Source organism: Oryzias latipes, chromosome 14 (assembly GCF_002234675.1).
Source record: "Oryzias latipes chromosome 14, ASM223467v1".
NCBI lineage: Eukaryota > Metazoa > Chordata > Actinopteri > Beloniformes > Adrianichthyidae > Oryzias > Oryzias latipes.
Window position 1 is genome coordinate 14,395,016 of NC_019872.2, and position 19,054 is coordinate 14,414,069.

Genomic DNA, 19,054 nt, shown 5'->3' on the forward strand with positions numbered 1-19,054 from the left:
AGGCCGTTTACTCTCTGTGGATTTAGACCAAATGTCATGGGAAAACCGAGACCCAATGGATGACTTTGCTGCCACACTTCCCTGTGAAGTTTTCAAAGCCTTATAGGGCCTTGTTCACATAGTTTTGTTGGCTGTAAATTGCTGTATTGTTTTAGCAGTTAAGACTTTATACAAAGTAAAATGTTGATCTCGGTGTGGTATGCAAAAAAGATGGGGAGCCGCTTTCTTAACAACATACGGAAGGCCAAGAACTTTCGACATCAAAAAATGGTAGGCAAGTGTTTAAAATATATCTGTACATGTTCTAAAGATCGGTTTCCATTGTTTACCATGACCTTGATGCTACGTACACGCATGTGATGCTTTTAGCATCAGTGTTCACACTGGCCTGTTGCTACCTGATACAGTTGGAAGAGGCTCAATGCGAAGTGGTGCAAATATTGTGAATTTTGTTCTTTTTCTTTCACAGCTCTATTCTGATACATGAAAGACTTAATGTCATATAATTCTGGCCAAATACAAACTGCAATTATTACTTCATGATCAATTTACAACCAGTTGGCACTTCTATGAATTGAAAAGAACACCACCCATAGGTCACTACCAAATCCAAGTCCCTGATTAGTCAAAGTTCAACAGGTTTAACTTTCAAAGCAGGTTCGATGGCAGCGCGTTTTGCACGTAGAACCCAAAAATGGACTGAAAAACTTGCATAGTGACGCGTAAATGCACGTTTTTAATGCAGAAGCCTGAAATGCACATTTGCATAGACTTTTAATTGGAATATGCATTGCTTCATGCATGTTAAAGTAGCAGGACAAGAAGTACAAAAGCTTTTTGACGTGTTTTTATTTTCATCACTAATCCATCTGTAATAGTTTAACATTTCACTTTTTATTTAAATAAACGCTTAAATGTAGATGTGTGGTCAATAACTGGTGCTGATATCTGCTCATTCATCAATTTTGAAGCGAGTTAGTAATCAAAAAGTGAAGATTTATTGTTTCATTGAGGAATAAAAAATGAAACATTCTAGTCTCAGCTGCTGCTGCTGTTTTGCTCACAATAAGATGAAGAATAGAAATCTTAATGAGGCTTTATAGTGCTTGTTTATTTTATTACACTTACCTGTGATTGAAAAAAACATTAAGTAATAATTTTTCAGACCTTTGACATCCATTATCAAAAGATAGCTGCTGGTCAAGAATAAAAAATGCACGTTTTTTAAATATTTAATGCAAGATATCATTTTTCGCCTTCACACTTTGCTCATTCAGATGCAGGTACGCATCAACTTGCATGTCTGCTTTTGCTTCACAGAGGTGCCTCAGCTCAGACATTTTAACTGCACTGTGCTCATAAAGCTGCCCACTCAGCTGCTGCTGCCAAATCCATTTTTTCTAAATGAGCTGTGTGTGTGTTTTTTTATACAGCCTATTTAAGTGTAAGTCACATTGATAGCATTTATATCTCAAGAATATGTTGTTGGAAATAAAACATTGCTGCCTCTTTATTGCATCTTCGCAGATGCAATCGTGCACCGACCTATATTAAAAATAGAAACATATCACAGAAAACGTATTTTTTCATGTGCGAGTTCTGAAAATAATCCTTCTGAAGTTCATTGTGTCCTGGGTGTGGACAAACAGCAACACTGCCTGTGGAGACGAGCCAGAGGACAAAGCTGAATCAGTGGTGCCAAAATATAGGTGGGCATTTCTGGCCAAACAATATAAATCCTAACAACCTCAGTGCTGAAAGGCTTGACAGAGCAGGGAGCGAAAAGAGGGCTTTGTCAAAATTCCCTGCAGGGAAACTGTCTGCAGCAGGCTTAGATTTCTTATCCTCATTCTTTTTTTTCTCAAGATAAGTACATTTTTGACATAGCATTCCTTGACAATGAACGCAGGACACGGTTATACAGAGAGACACCCAGCAAGAAGACAGAGCACTTTGACAGTCTGTGACTTTTATTTATTTATTTTATATTCATCAAACAGCTTAATTATTAACATAAAGGGAATCCAAAAATGTAAATACATTTTTCCAAACAGAGACAGAATGGCGTATTGCAGCTTTGTCCTGCAATAACAGTCAAGATAGAACCAGCAGAACCTTTACTGATGAGGAGAAAGAGGAATTCACTTAAAGAGTTTGTTTAGTTCTGCTCCAAAATAAAGCATTTCAACAAGGACAGATCTCTGGAGTGTGAATAGAATAGAGATTTTTTGTGATGAAAAAATGTGTATGAAATAAATTCACATTCTTTGGCGGATGATGTCCTGCATGCTGGCGGGATAAGCTCAGACTTTAGATGAATAAACCCCAGAGCCTCAACGCTGACGCTGGATTAGGGCCAGTTTATGACAAAGTCCAGGTGGAGGACTGGGTGGAAGCGGGCTGGCAAAATGATCTTGAATGTAAAGAGATAAATATTCATGAATTTAAAAGCCAAAATACAATTGGCTCAGAAAAAAAGGCTGGGAATTTAGCCATTGGTTCAGAGTGAAGGCTTAATAGACGAGTGGCGTGCAGAGTGAGTGACGTCAGGACCCAGCATACCTGAAAGTGAGATGGATCGTCATTATTGAAATTGCACCAAAGCTTCACCAGACTTGTGCATTGGGTTCTTCAGAGCAGCTGAACTTTTAAAAGTTTGATCATTGACTGCATATGAGAACACGACTGAGTGTGACGTCACCCATAGAAAATGACTTATATCTGGCTCCAAATGCAGTCAATATTTTTATGGTAACCTCTCTCGCCAATCAGTAGTGAGCTTGTTGGCCGCTCTGAAAGCGGCCTCGGAAGAATCTGTCAGTCAACCGTTTCAACATAAGACCATACTTCTATCAAGGCATCTGATTTGTCAAGTTGAATAACTTGCAATAAAGAAAAAAAATAGGATCGGCTATGTTAAAAAGGTAGCAAGGTAGAATGGTTATTCTTACAAATAAAATGACTAAGTAGTAGCTGCCAGGTACTTCCTGTTTGGAACACGAGGGGGGAGGAGTCACTCAATCCAGTTCTCATGTATAGTCAATGATTTTGATTCGAAAAACATCTCACTGGTAACCTGAGTACCGGTAACTTCTCCTTTGGGTGAGCAGCAAAGCATCTTCTAGATGTCCAGTTTCAGTCCAGTATGTTGTGACAAATTGCTGCAGTCACAGTTATTCTGCTTATTTGTTCAATGTGTATATAAAACGGAAATCTAGAACCAATTAAGTCAGAGTGATTGGCTTGAAAACATTGGATAGAAGTTCCAATTTATACTTAAATTGGCGTACTTTGCTTTACAGGGATTTCCCTTCCTTGCTTTGATAAAAATGCTCATTTTTACATGCATTGGTCATATTGTAGCTTTTGGATAAAAATCAATGAAAAGTTTCGATCCTATGTAAATGTTTTTGAATTTCTTTTTTCAGTTTTATGAATTTATGCCCTCAGAAAATTGAATTGAATTTGACACATTTTTTAGATTCAAACACTTCACTAATGAGAGCACACGTTAGAATAAAAGTAAACTACAATGTACATTATTGTAATTGTACTTTAAGACAACTTGGATGCATGAAACGAGTTGTGTTAAGAGCAAAGAAAATGAAGTGTGTGTGTGCATGTATATGTGTCAGAGCTGTCAGGTCTGTGAAGGTCAACAGGCTGATTTTTTTGCAGCTCTTTGCTGTTGTAAGCACTTTGGATTCACTGTGCCTTTCTCATGCTAATCAGTGTCACAAATAGCAGGCTGCAATCTCCCAAAAGCTCTGAACAGAACTCTGCTTTTACATCTTGAGGCTTTCGTCCCTGTAATTCTGGGAAATCAATGGGAGAGACATGAATGAATGAGTGAGATTACATAACAAAAAAAAGGTGGACAGATAAGGCCACTGTGTAATGGTTAAAAGTGCTTTTATGTTGGTAAAATGTAGACATCGTTCCATCTTTGGCACCATGGGAATTATAAAATAGAAACTTTAAGCCTTGGCAAGATTTTAGAGTGCATTTGTATTTTTTTAATTCTATCCTCAGGAGGAAGAACAGAAAACTTAAGGAAAAGTGCTGTTTTTGCCTTTTGATTATTTTCTGACAAGTTCAGAAAAATGTCTTAGAATGTCACCCTCCACCACACACACACACACAATAATAAACTGATCTGCAAGACCGGGTACGTGGTGGTAGTGAAGCTGGACTCCTTATAGACAGTGATGAAGAGAAGGATGCTTTAAAAGCTGCTGGAAAACTCCACTCATCCCCTCCACCTTCTCCTGAACTAACGCAGGAGCACATGAACAGCTAGACTAACAAGGACTGAGAGCCACAGAAGGTCTGTCCTTCCTGTGCCAATTAAATTGTTTAAACCCTCTGTGAAAACCTGCATACCTGACAACATTTTATAATAATTTCCTACACTGCTAATTTCGCACTGCATTGTTTTTACAACATAATTTCTGAAATCTGCTAAAAATTCAATTTCGCCATGATCAGAATTCTGATTCTGATCAAGTAAATTTGGTCACACAAACCATGTGTGTCTTGTCTATAATTACATTTCAGAACTGCAATTGTTTACATTTTCCTGTTGTTCCAGTAACGTTGCCAGTGAATATCCTCACTGTGAGAACGTTAAAAGTTGTTTTCTTTGCAAAGATTTTAATCAATAGCGAGAATCTAATATGAGAATGTGTGGGAACCAGCCAGTGGCAGAGCTATAACATTTTAAATGGGGGGATGGGAGGGGAGTAGAAGACCTTGGAAGGGCGTCAGCACAGTGTAAGGTCAATAAAAATGAAAAAAAAAATGTTTTGTTTCAAAACAATTGTATTATTTTTGAGTTATTATTATTGAGTTTTCCAAAGTTAATTAATTCCTTTAGCCATAGCATGGATACAGCTCTGATATTGGCTAAGGCCAGGGTGCTGACGACCCAGATGGGTCGGGATATGCAATACAGGCAATACAGGAGCGTAGCAAATTATTTGAGGGGCTCAAGATGTTATTCAAAAATATTGTTTTTCTTACAATACTTCAAAAAAGCTTTTATAGATGATTTCTCAATCTTGGTCGATAATGATACTAATATTGACTCAAAAATTTGGGAGGCAAGTGTCAAATCGTCTTGCTAGGGGGCATGTGTCCCCCTTGCTCACCAATAGCTCCACCCCTGTAGTCAGCTCAATGTCTGGCATTTTGATTTTTGTGTAATGTAAAACATTATTAATTCATTTGGTGTAGCTCCAAATAGACTCTTCAGACTTCCATACATGCAAAAGTTGATACTGCTTTACCTATAATGCCTGTTTTCTACCAGTTTATGTGCTGACATCATCATTCAAGTGCTTTGTCACCATGTATTTCATCTGTGACGGTGCACAGTCCATGCATGCCAGTCCTGAACCAGCGGGTGGGCGAGGAATGCTGGCCCGCCTCCACAATATTCACATAATTGCCATTTAGAGAAACCAGCAATTTAGCCCATACGCTAATTAAGCTGTAGCAAAAGAAAGCAAGCACACAAATGTAAATGGAAAACAATGCAGCTTGCATGAATTATGTTTGTGTCCACTTTGAAAGATTGTAAAAAATAAAAAAAGACCTGGAGTAGAGCTCTTTATCCTGTTGCAAGGTAACACTGAAGTGAGGTCTGTGTTATCACAGCTAAGAGCTGAGCTGGCTGTAATTTCTGGCTGCAGCTTTCAGCCTCACATTTTCCGCCACTGCTTCTTAATGTCTTCTCTCCGCACCTGCAGGGAAATACTCCTCCGGTGGTTGTGAACACTGACACGCTCGATGGCTCCCCATATGTAAGGATTATGTCTAATAATTACTCTTCTGTGTTATTGTCATACAATCAAACAGATGGCTTACCTGTATTCCTTTATTTCCCAGTATTCATTTGTACCTCTAAAGTCTTAAAAAATGTTTGAATAAATTTCTTTAGAGATGGCTTTCCCACTTGAAACCATGAACTGTGATGGATAAAAGTTCTGGGATATTTTAGGGCATACTTGCATCATCTCAGCACCAACAGACATTTTTTCTAGGTCACACAGTAAAACTATGTGTTCATTAAGTTAGTTCCTCTTCTGGGGTGTTTTTATTTGAGTGGGAAGTTTAGCTAAGTTGTTTATTCTACAGTCAAATTAGGCTAAAATAGTCATGCTGCAATTGCAAATAAAAATATTTCACTCTTTAACTCACTAGATCATGACATCTTTTAGACAACAGCCCAAAAAAAGTATGAGGACTATACATTTTAGAGCAACATATAGAAACGTATAACTTTTTAGATTGAAATTCTGTCACTGTGACTTAATCAACATTTTCCACAATCAGGTAAACGGGACAGAAGGAGAAATCGAGTATGAAGAAATCACTTTGGAAAGAGTGAGTCAGATTTTTTTTACAGCTTTAAACTGTATATGATTATTTTAATACTATGTCTCTTCAAAACCTCTGCCTTTGCCACTGCAGGGTAACTCAGGCCTGGGTTTCAGCATAGCAGGGGGCACGGACAACCCCCATGTGGGTGACGACCCCAGCATCTTCATCACCAAAATTATCCCAGGAGGAGCAGCCGCTCAGGATGGACGGCTAAGGTGAAGTCACACAGCGGCATGCGCGTGTGCCTGCAGCAAATATGTGATTCAAATGGAGAACGCCTGGTGTTTTTATGTCAACAAACACACCCAGAGAAGAAGTAGTTTACCATGTTCTTTTTACGTCCAAAAAAATGTGTACCTCCACCCGCTGCGTAGGATCAAAGTTGCATCAGAGAGGAAGCACTATTGTTAAGCAGGTTTCAAAATAAAAGCGATATCTCTGAACTTTTCACTGCTCTGTATGAAACAAACATAAATTGAGGCCCATAGAAGTTAAATTCAATGAAGCCTCTTTGCCTACAATTAAAAAATATTGGTGTTTCTCCAGGTGTTTGCACGAAGATTTAGCCTTCTTGAGAAAATGGATCTCTTTATGAACTGTTTTGCTGCTCATGCTGCAAGAAAGACATGATGCACGGAGGAATTCTCTGCTGTAAAGCTGACCTGAAAACGTCTGTCTGAAATCACTGATTAGGCCAAAAAAAGCTGTAGTTTGGCCTATTATAAGAGCTTCTGTTTAAGCTTAATCTTTTCTGTCTGCCACAAGTAACACCTTTCAAACACTGTGGGGAAAATACATGAACCACATGCAAAACATTTAGGGAAAAAAACAATCAGAGAAAAAAAACATCCTTGCAATGTATTATTTTTAGGTGGGTTATTGTAGAAACTATTCTGGAAACTTATTTCAAATATGCTGTTGTGCAAGTACACAGTTCTTAGTTCATAATTTACAAAAGTATTGATCCCTTGCAGTCATGTTTGAAAATGACCCTTAAATTGTCTCACGTTGTGCAAATTAGCCTGTTAGAAGACCATCATAAGATACATTTTTAAATGCTTTTGTCGAGTTTCGTGGAAAATTTTCTTATTTTAATGTGTACAAAAAATAGTTTTTGGTTCTGGGTTTTTTTCCACTCAAAAAGTTTGTTTTAAATATATTTCCAGAATTTCTGGTTGCAGCTTTTCTGGGGTAGTTCTACTGTAATGTCAAAGTTGGGTCCAGAGGTCAAATTATAATTTTGTGGGAATAACCTTCACTGGAAAAAAATGGCCTAAAAATGTACAATATAAGATGTCTGTCTTTGTTACACATGACAAAATCTGCCAATGGAACTAGTAGACTTTTTCATAGTAAGATTTCTAGAAATAAATTGTGATGTCCTGCCATTTAAAGGTAAAATAAAATCTTGAATTTAGCTACAAATGCTAACATTAAGGTGTATTTCTCAGGTAAGTGGAAATAGTATCTCTTAGAATAATTGTGTATAGCTCAAAAAAGTATTTAACCCTTGTGCTATCTTAGATGACCCCATCCTTGCATTGACATGTTCTCCCTACCATGACAAAGGTGGATAAAAGTGGAAAGATTTCATGTAATCCATGGACACCAGCTAGGTTCTCAAATCCTTGAAGAAAAAAGGTTCAGCGCACTGTCTAGTGGGTCTAGATGACTCAACTCCCAATGTTAAAGTGCCTAGGATGGCACAAGGATTATAATAAGTATATTTATACACTTTCCTCCCAAATGTATCCCATTTGAAGCACTGCAATAGTCAACTGAATGTATTTTTAGTCCATAACCATCCTAGACTAGAATTTGATTAATATTAAAAAGAAATTTGTCTTAAAAATGATGTAAAAAAACGGTCTAGTTACCCTGAACCAAGCAAGTCTGTTTATCTGTCTATTTGAAGCAAGACCACTCACCATTTACAAGCTCAAAAAATCTTGGCTTAAAAATCTTAGGTAAGGGTAAAAGGGTCTTGGTTCCTTAGAAATATTGCTTAAATGATGATGTTTTCAAGATCAAATGGCTCAACATCATATTCAATATTTATCATCTTAAAACAAGTTATTGCATCTCAAGTTTTATTAGATATGTAAATTAGAAACTAGAAAAAAAATACTTGGTGAGTTTTGTGTTTTGCTGTGTTATGTGACTGCTATTGTAAAAAATATTGAAGCTGCTTCCTGTTTAGATACGTTTTCTACTAAAGCTAAACTGAAGACTCCAAAGGCGCTGAGCAAACTTTGAATTCTACCTACTTAAGGTTTGAGTTAAGGGGATATGGACACATGTCTGCAGTGAAACTGGATCTCCAAGCTACATCTGGAGATTCACCGCTTCTGACCCTCATTGCTGGAGGATTAAATACTTTCCTCGCCAAATCGAAAGGACATGATGGATTCTTTTTTCTCACAGTCTCCTTATCTCTCCTTCCATTTCTCAGCGTGAATGACTGCATCCTGTTTGTGAATGATGTCGATGTGAGGGAGGTGACACACAGCCAAGCTGTAGAGGCTCTTAAGGAGGCAGGTGCTATTGTCCGCCTCTACGTCCTCCGCAGAAAACCAGCAGCAGAGAAAGTCACTGAAATCAAACTTATCAAAGGTCCGAAAGGTATGTGGAAGCGAGGAGTGGCGTACAGCAGCAATGCCTTTGTATGGCCTAAGCTGCACCCTCTGGATTTAGTAAATCTGCTCAGTGTTCGCTCTCACCTCCTTTTTGCTCACTTTTTGCTTCTCTCATCTCTTTTCTTTTCTTCTTCTTCTCAGGATTAGGCTTCAGCATTGCTGGAGGGGTGGGAAACCAGCACATACCAGGAGATAACAGCATCTATGTCACCAAGATCATTGAAGGCGGAGCAGCTCATAAAGATGGACGACTGCAAATTGGGGACAAGATCTTAGCGGTCAGTTACAACAATATAATAGCTGCTGAGATGCAGTTAATGTGCACAAACTTGCCTTCTATAGCAGATTAACGTAAAGTCACACATCTGTGTGCTCATATAGTGTCTCCAAATGTTGCACCATTGTATATCAGGAGCCATATTATTAAAACTATAATTTCTTTTGCTTTCCTTAGCCAGTTAAAAAACGCAAACCATCTGATAAATCTCTGACTGCAATGTCTTTGCTGCCATCTACTGGACAACACCGAGACTCACAACAGCTGTTTTCCTCAAAATGGTGCTTCCTGCCCACTAAATGGTGTCTTTTAAACCTTTACCTTTAGTAGGGGAGATTAATCTGTACAAACACATAAACATATGTTTGTACAGTTTCATTTCCCCTGCGTGTTTATATGTTTGCAACATCACAGTTCAGGAGCCTTTCTTTCTGCAGCATTGTTGATAGATGTACAAATATGCTCCTTGCTAGTCCACCTCTGCCTTTACATTACAGTATTACATATAAAGCAATGGGATACATTTAGCTCTTCACTTTTTAATTTTTTTTAGCACATTTAATTACAAAATGTACAGCTTTTTAAATTTTACTTTAGGTAATTAATTGTTAATGAACGATAGATAACCCTGCTGCTTTTAAGATGGGGAAAAACTCAAATTCACTGAGTTGTGATCATATTTAAAAAAGAGGAACATTTCCCAAGATTACTTCACTTCGCTTTTGGGAAGACAAATGCACCACCTTTCTAGGGACAAAAAATCAAAAATAATCTTTTTTAACTCTGGTACATTTGCAGAGATGTGTTTTAATGTGCAATGTCCCTGTCAAATAAACCAATGAAATAAAACAAACGATAGATTCAACGTTTCCAATATCCAAATAAAATGCATCTGGTCTAAGACATGAACTAATGTTTAAGACTGGTGATACTGAGTTGCAAGACTCATTTTTAAAGACCTGGATGCAACAAAAAAAAGAGAAAAAAAGACGTAGTGGTTAAATTTTTTTTTTTTTTAACACACCAATAAAACTAAGGATGATCTCTGACGTCATCTACAGTATATATTGAGGGTTCTGTGTGAATGTGATTTTAAATACATAAATATGTTCTCTTTGCAATTTGGCTGCTACCTACAGGTGTTGCCACAGCGAATCATCTGCTTTCATCTAATCCTCTCTGCCTCCTTCTTGCTCAAACCAACCATCCTCATATCCTACACCCATCAACCTCCTTTTTGGCCTTTTTCCTGCAGCTCCAAATCTCAGACTCCTTTCACCACGAAAGGAGTCTGACCAGTTCCATCTCTCAACATGTCAAAACCATCTCAATCTGCTTCCCTGCATTTATCTCCAAAACATCTAACATGATCTGTTTATCTGATGGATTCACTGATGATCCTTTCCATCCTCATCACAATCAGAGAAAACCTCAACATCTTCATCTCTGCTATTTCCAGCTTTGCTTCCTGTCTCGTTCCCAGAGCCACTGTCATTAAACTAGGCAAAAATAAATAAATATATCAAACAAAAGAAAAGTCACACCCAGCAAAAAGAACTTCTAATAAAGTTAAAAAATGTTCTAGATAAATAAATAAAGATTTTGTACTAAAAGCCAGTGAAAAAAGTCTTTTTGGATTTGGATTGGATTTAGATTTAGGACTTGGAAAAATGCACCTCAAATTATTGGCATCATTATTAGGCCAATTAAAGAAAAGGGCACTTTATATGTCTTTAAAAGTATAGAGTACATTTTAAACAAACAGTTCTGTCGATTGTTTTAGTTTACATCAGTTGTTACTTTTAAGAAAATACTTTTTATAATATTATTAAAAAATGTTTATTATTAAATTCTTTTCAGAGTTGTTATTTTCTGATGTTCCGACTAATTCTCATTTATTTATTCCTTTGCAGTAGTTCCAGTTTATAGCACATCATACAGTTTTCATCACTTCCAAGCTGTTAAACAGTTACTAAAGAGGTAATGGATTCTGTTTGTTAATAACATGGTTAACTTGTCTTCGTCTCTCAGGTGAACAACGTGTGTTTGGAGGATGTGATGCACGAGGACGCGGTGGGGGCTCTGAAAAACACAGCCGAGGTGGTTTACCTCAGGGTGGCCAAGCCCAACAACCTCTTCCTAACCAACTCCTACAACCCTCCAGACCTCACCAGCAGTAAGCCTTTGCCTGAATGTTTTCTAGAGACACTTCGGGTGTCCCGAAAAACAATAACAAATGTCTTTATTTTACAATAAAATAGTTTTTAAAAGAAAACATAAAATACTTTTTTCTGTCTTCTATTATTTCTTTCTTCGTAGAAAAATAATGAACATCAATGAAACGTATTGCTTTTTTACCTTTACATGTTTCCAGAATCACAAAACTGTTACAGTGAAGCATCATTATTACATGAAAAATGGAAGAACAAAAATTCAAATAAGTCCAGGAAAAGAGCTTATAACAATTGTAAGACTAAAATAAAAATCATTCATCCTGCAAAAAACAGAACAAAAAGCTATAAAGAAACACAATATATATATATATATATATATAGACTGTAACACACATGAAAGAAAACAGCAAGAAATAAAAGCCAATTCATATGGAAAAGCTTTTATAGTAGAGACGGAACAAATGCACAACATGAGAAAAAGGGAGTAACAGGAAACAACAAGTAAATCAAAAAGCTGAAGCCAAAAATGAGGCGGATTTAACCCCGGGGAGCATTTAGAGCAGTTTAACCTGTCAGATTCCTCCAGCTGACCACATCTAGTAACAACAACTATAATTAAGCTTCACAGCAGTCAAGTGACTATTTCAAAGTAAAGTGCAGATAAAGATGGATAAGTTGACTTAAAATATATGTCATTTTTTTAATTTGTTTTTGTGGCAAAGCCGCAGGAACAACTAAAAACCCATTTGATACCAAAGAAAATAACACTTTTAGAGATTTACATGTTTTATTCCTCATCCATCCATCCATCCATCCATCCATCCATCCATCCATCCATCCATCCATCCATCCATCCATCCATCCATTTATTTCCTAAACCTGCTTAATTTCCATCATTGGGGGGTCACAGGGCTGCTGGAGCCTATCCCAGCTACTGTTGGGTGACAGCGATGTACACCCTTGGGCAGTTCGCCAGTCTGTCGCAGGGTCACTGTTCTATCCACAAAAATGTCAAAACTGTGTCAAAGAAAGGCAGTGAGCTGCAAGTGAGTTTGAAGTGTTAGTGAGTGGTTAGGCATAGAAATGTTTTGAAACAGTCTTCAAATCTCCCCGTTATTTAAGAAGCTCTAAAAAAGAAATCCTTGATGTATTCAGGACTACACATTTGTCATGCAAAACAGGCTCAAAACTTTCAGTGGAAAAATATTCTGTGCCTTCAAAAAGAACCCCTCTTATAACAATGCTTTGAATTGAACTTTTTGTTTATTTAATATGTGCTGAACAAGTACCAGGTACAATAATTGCCCCCAAAATCCGAAAATGTCTTGTGTGTTCCTTCAGCATATTCCCATATGGACACTGAACTCAGCCACCCCGGTTATCTTGGATCCGATTACCCACAAGCCCTCACTCCAACCTCGCCAAGTCGGTTTTCTCCTGTTCTGCATGGCATGATGGGAGACGATGACATCCCGAGGTGAGGATCATTGTTTAAAACAAAACATTTGCTAGACATAATGATTGATGTTTTAGTAGGAGCGTTAGCAAAGGAATGGAGTATAGTTGATTATCAGGAGTTCCAATTGTCCTCTTTTCATCGTTTCAGAGAACCTCGTCGGATTTTGATCCACAGAGGTTCCACAGGTCTGGGATTCAACATTGTTGGAGGTGAGGATGGAGAGGGTATCTTCATTTCCTTCATCCTGGCTGGAGGGCCAGCAGACCTCAGCGGGGAACTTCACAAAGGCGATCAGATCCTTAGTGTAAGAACACTTTGACTCATCTATTCTAGGGAATAGCTTTAGCTGTGGCCTTAAACACTCCTGCTTTGTGTGTGTGTGTGTGTGTGTGTGTGTGTGTAACAGGTAAATGGTGTGGATCTGCGTATGGCCACACATGAGCAGGCCGCTGCTGCACTGAAGAACGCGGGCCAGACTGTAACCATCGTCGCTCAGTACAGACCAGATGGTACAACCACAAACTCTGCATATGTGCTTGCACATTGAGAGAATTTTAAAAAGCTGTTTCCTGTCAATAACTGTGCCAACATGTCTTTTACACTCCACTAAAACCTGGCTTCAATATCTGACGGTTTATGTTGCAGGGATTTTTTTTCATCTCATAGAGTCTGATTTTAAAATAAAATTCATGTTGAAATTAAGTAACATTTTTTAGTTTTCATATCAAGACTGTAATACTTTCTTTTATGAAATAAAAAATGATTTAATATCTTATAAATAAAACCTTTCTAACCAATATGATAACGCACATAACAAGTGATCATTTAGAGTGTGAAATGTAAAACTTGTCTGTCTCAAAATGTTTGTGTCTTCTCTGCTACAGAGTACAGCCGCTTTGAGGCAAAAATCCACGACCTGAGGGAACAGCTAATGAACAGCAGCATGGGCTCTGGAACAACAACTTTGAGGAGTAACCCAAAGAGAGGCTTCTATATCAGGTCTCACACCGCAAAATGAAAACAGCACAAAACACAGTCATTCCGATACAGCAGCTTACTTCTGCAGGGAGAAGTCCACTGCCTTTGGACAAAAATGGTTGTGTTTCTATTTACTGAAAACTTATAATAATGTCATGTAAAGAAATAAAATTCCTTATATATGTATGTGAAAGAATTGTATCAACTTAGATTAGAGATGGGCAACTCCAGGCCTCGAGGGCCACATTTCTGCATGTTTTCCAACAATCCCTGCTCTGGCATGTTCTAATTGGCTGGACACATCTGAACCAGGTAATCAGTCATGAGTGGGGCTTGTATATCTGGAAATCATGCAGACACACAGGCCCTCGAGGTCTGAAGTTGCACATCCCTAACTTAGATCAAATAAAAAATTTTAAGGACAATATGTAGGTTTACTTAAGGCCCTTTAGGGTGCGCCAGGAATTCTCATATTCTTCAGCAAAGAAAAATGGTATTAAAGTGGTTTAGAATTCAATATGGCATTGGAAGCACTTAAGGTGTAACATATTTGCTGTTAGGAATACTTGTAAATGAAAAACATTGTTCCTTTTTTTTCCATGTTTTAGGGCTCTTTTTGACTATGACAAGACTGCAGACTGTGGCTTCCTCAGTCAAGCTCTTAGTTTTCGGTTTGGGGACGTGCTGCATGTGTTAGACTGCGGGGACGAAGAGTGGTGGCAAGCCCGCAGGGTCAGTCCCCAGAACGAGGCAGAGGAGGTCGGCTTCATTCCCAGCAAGCACAGGTACAACTCCTGAAAAATCCCATCTCAATAAAGTTACATTTAAATCTCTGTTGTGATTGTTTTGTTATTCCTCCTCATCCCTGTTTGCAGAGTGGAAAGGAAAGACTGGTCTCGTGGAAACACCAAAGAGAGGGTATGTTTGTTCTCTGAAACTCTTGCTCCAATCTGTCCTTCTGTGTGTAAATCTGACATCTTCTCTTTGTTGCAGGATCATGGTCGAGACAGCTTGAGCACTCAAGGTGATGAATTGAAACAAAACCTCACTATATGCTAGAATATACCATATTAAAGTGTCAGAGTGGGAGTGGAACCAGAGTGGAGCAGTGGTTAGCGCCTTCACCTCACAGTGGGAAGCCCCTGGTTTAAATCCTAACGGGTCCTGTCTCTGTGCAATTTGCATGTTCTCCTTGTGCATGTGTGGGTTTTCTCCAGGCACTCCGGCTTCCTCCCACTGTCCAAAAACATGCTTCATAGGTTGATTGATTACTCCAGATTGTCCTTAGGTGTGACTCTGAGTATGTATGCGTGTGTGATTGTGTGGTTCAACAACAGGCTGGTGACCTGTCCAGGGTGTACTCCACTTTCTACCAACTGAAGCCTGGTTAGGTTCTGGCAACCCCGTGGCCCCAAAAGGGCTAAAGCAGGTTAAGAAAATGGGTGGATGGATGGGAGTGGAACCACTTTTCAGCCCTAAACTTCATGCAAACTTCTTTTCCTTTACAAAGAAAAATGTATAACTTAGACATCAATTAATTAAATTTAGAGAAAGCCCATGTTCTCTGCTGTTAAACTTTGTAGATTTTTTTTAACTACTAAGAAGTTTAAAATGTTCTCATTCAGTCTATTTTCTTTCTAAACTGGAGAGATATGAAATGCCTTATTGACAAATGCCCTTACAGGTTATAGGTTAGTAAGGTTGAAGTAGGTCAGACGCAGGCACAATGGTAGGATTTTTTCTTTTTTCTCAACCTCCCTGAACCCTACGCTTTCTGCATGGGGCTCGTTAGTGATGTTCAAGTTATATGTGTGCGCCCGTTGTTCGTAGCCTGGCTGTTAGACAATCAGAGCGTAGTTTTCCTGGGCGTCCTTTTGCATCACCTGCACTCCCTGTGCGTGCAGCAAGGTTAGTAAGGAAGCAGTACTCGCAACGTACTAACGACTGGAGTGCTGCGGAAGGGCACTGCACGACATCATGAGTGTTTGTAACTTACATTATCCTTACAAATATTTCACGGTAACACATGCTCGATAATCGTATGTTTCATTTTCATGATCCCCCTTAAGGTGGCTGCATGAGCCACAAGGGAACTAAAAGACACACCTGTGCTGACCTTAAGATGCAGCCACTAGGACCCTCTACGGGCCCGGACAACCCACAGCACCCATGAGGGTCAACCCAACCTAAACGGGTGCTTGTGAATAAGAGCTTGAATGGATGGATTTGCTTTTAGTTGGCATAAGTCAAATACAGCCACGTTCACATAGATTTATGAAGATGCTAATTTGCAAATATAAAACCCAAAAGTTACTTTAAACCTGAAACTAAATTCAATTATATTCCGCCAACAGGGAGAGATAAGAAAATGTCACAAAGTTATGAGACGGTCACTCAAGTGGAAGGTAAGGCTGTGGAGTGAAATGTTTGAAACTCCATTTCAGCATCAAATAAAATCTCTGTTATGATTCCTCTTTTGTGTCTAATCCTGCTCTCTTTTTGTTCTTTTCCCTCGTGATAAGTACATTATGCGAGGCCCATTATCATTCTGGGTCCGGTGAAGGACAGGATAAATGACGACCTGTTGTCTGAGTTCCCTGATAAGTTTGGATCCTGCGTCCCTCGTGAGTAATTGTGCTGTCACTCACGGAGACTGACCTGTTTCTCACTTTTTAAATGACATGTCTGCTGCAGCTTGAGCAAGATGTCTGCAGAAAAGCAATAGCTTTATTTTTGACATTTGCTATAGCATATATAAAATGTACCATTCTGTTTTTTTTACTGTGTTTGACAGACACTACGAGGCCTAAGAGGGACTATGAAGTGGATGGAAGAGATTACCATTTTGTGTCGTCACGGGAACAGATGGAGAAAGATATCCAAAGCCATAGATTCATAGAGGCTGGCCAGTACAACAGTCACTTGTATGGCACCAGCGTTCAGAGCGTCCGAGAGGTGGCAGAACAGGTGCCTATTAACTTATTTGTTGATTCAAAACTATCTGTATGAGTTATGGATAACTGCTTCAAAACACATACAGTGTTTGGTTGGATACCACATACTAAAATACTAAATCAATTTGAAAGACCAATTTTATTCATTATCAAATTTTTTTTTAATCATTCAAAACCAACTCTATTTGGTTAAGAAAAACGTTACACATAACTAGTAACACAAACTGAAGAAATCTGTTACAGTGGGCAAACAGGTGGAGACCCAAGTGCAGCAAAATACTCCATTTGACAGTTGAGTCAATTGAAGGACAAATTAAATTTTAAAAAATCAAAACAAACAAAGGAGACCCAGAAACTAGGACATTAAATTAACACAGAGTGGTGGATAACACTAGAGCAAAGTAACATGGAGAACAACCAAACACACAAAGGAAGGGGAACCTCAAATACAAAATATAAAATTAACCAAATGCAAGCAGCTGTGAGTGGGCAGAACCTCTGGCAGGAGCTACAGGCTGCCTGCACAAAATACGGAAAAACAAACCATCCACTAAAGTTAACTAAAAAAGCGGGTCAAAAAGTGGAACTCTTTCTAGAAAAATATAAATCCTTACATCAAAAAGGTAACTAAAAGCAATTGATTGCCTACAAAAATACAATAAATGACACTGAAATCAATTGCCTGAATCAACATTGACTTGCAAAGTAAAGACTAATTTAAGTAAAATCTGATGCCCAATGTTTGCCTCCATAGGTAAAGTGAGGTGTGAATCCATTTTTAATTCATTTTTATGTAAGTATTTGTGTGTGCAGCACTTTGTGGTACTAGTTATAAAAAGTACTATATAAATACATTTGGTTGATATCAATAAAAACTTAGTTTTAACTAGCCGTAAAAGTATCCTATTGTACTCCAATTATCTTTTTTGTGTTACGCCTTGTTTCTGTTACTTTTTCTTTTTCCTTTAATGAAATTTGCTTTCTCTTCTGTCCTTCTATATTTGCACATGCAGCAAGGGAAACACTGCATCCTTGATGTCTCTGCCAATGCTGTCCGCAGACTACAAGCAGCTCAGCTGCATCCTATTGCCATCTTTGTCCGACCCAAATCCCTGGAGAATGTTCTGTACGTACTAGAATGCTAAATAATAAATTTTAAATGTTTGATTGAGAAATTATGTGTTTACTCTAAATTGAAAAATAAGGAGAGTACAAATTAAAGGAATGTGTGTGATGTCAACAGAGAAATCAACACTCGTCTGACAGAAGAGCAGGCCAGGAAAGGAATGGATCGAGCTCTTAAACTAGAACAAGACTTCCTGGAGTGTTTCACAGGTGAGATCAGACAGCGTTTGATGCAAAACTAATCAGTGCTCTGGTATTTGCACAGTCAAAGTTTCACATTTTAATCTTTATGTAGACTTTTAAACATCTCTAGGATATGACTTTTTATGGTCACCTTTTACCATTGCTAAGTGTTCTGTTATAGGGGGATTTTTTGACACAAAAAGAAATGTATAAATGTCCCCAAAATGATTACCAATTTGCAATGTTGTCTAACTCATTTAAAAATGTATATTTAAAATAATGTAGCAAAAGTTAACAAAATCTAGAACATTGTGGCTGCTTGTTTCCATGGTATCCCACATCTCAATACATGTTCATGCAATGTTATTGAACGAATGAAGCTTTATTTATATAGAACTTTACAACTGCTTCAGGGTACCAAAGTGCTTCGCAATAAAACAAAGTTTAAAATTAGACAAATGAACAAAAAAAATTAAAAACACCTTCATATTACAAAAGCAATTAGCTAATGAATGCATGAAAGTAAGAATGTACAAATAAGAATATAATAGAATGAATACAAGAAAAGAAAATGTCACCGACTACTGAGCTCTAAAAGCCATTCTAAAAAGGTACATATTAGTTGACATTTAAAACTGTTAAGGTCTGATATTATAGACAGTTCTGCAGGAATGTTTTACCATAACTGAGGGCCAGCAGTGTTTCTGTCATGACAATGGGCACATGAAGCAAATATTGGCTGGCAGACTTTAAAACTCTAGAATGACAGTTAAAAGCTGAGTTAAGTAAACTTGGGCAAAATTATGAAGAGCTTTAAAAACACAGCGTAGTAAAAGTAAAACAGTGAGAGTCGTAACAGTAAAAGTTCGAACAGAAAAGAACAA

General features: G+C 38.0%; 1 protein-coding gene across 7 annotated transcripts in view; it reads left to right on the top strand.

Moving 5' to 3' along the window:
- LOC101159214 (disks large homolog 4) overlaps positions 1–19,054 on the top strand; it is an 89,703-nt gene that overhangs the window by 64,676 nt on the left and 5,973 nt on the right. For 6 of the 7 annotated variants that reach the window (XM_023962372.1, XM_023962371.1, XM_023962373.1 and 3 more), the window contains 18 exons: positions 5,751–5,804; positions 6,337–6,387; positions 6,475–6,599; positions 8,837–9,006; positions 9,162–9,298; positions 11,329–11,473; positions 12,813–12,948; positions 13,078–13,234; positions 13,337–13,439; positions 13,815–13,929; positions 14,517–14,693; positions 14,784–14,826; positions 14,902–14,932; positions 16,263–16,313; positions 16,431–16,532; positions 16,703–16,875; positions 17,876–17,988; positions 18,106–18,197. In XM_023962372.1, coding sequence (XP_023818140.1) covers positions 5,751–5,804; positions 6,337–6,387; positions 6,475–6,599; positions 8,837–9,006; positions 9,162–9,298; positions 11,329–11,473; positions 12,813–12,948; positions 13,078–13,234; positions 13,337–13,439; positions 13,815–13,929; positions 14,517–14,693; positions 14,784–14,826; positions 14,902–14,932; positions 16,263–16,313; positions 16,431–16,532; positions 16,703–16,875; positions 17,876–17,988; positions 18,106–18,197 — 1,975 coding nt within the window. Of the gene's footprint in view, positions 1–156; positions 271–5,750; positions 5,805–6,336; positions 6,388–6,474; positions 6,600–8,836; positions 9,007–9,161; positions 9,299–11,328; positions 11,474–12,812; positions 12,949–13,077; positions 13,235–13,336; positions 13,440–13,814; positions 13,930–14,516; positions 14,694–14,783; positions 14,827–14,901; positions 14,933–16,262; positions 16,314–16,430; positions 16,533–16,702; positions 16,876–17,875; positions 17,989–18,105; positions 18,198–19,054 lie in introns of those variants that run through there. The other variant, XM_023962374.1, reaches the window with a different exon arrangement.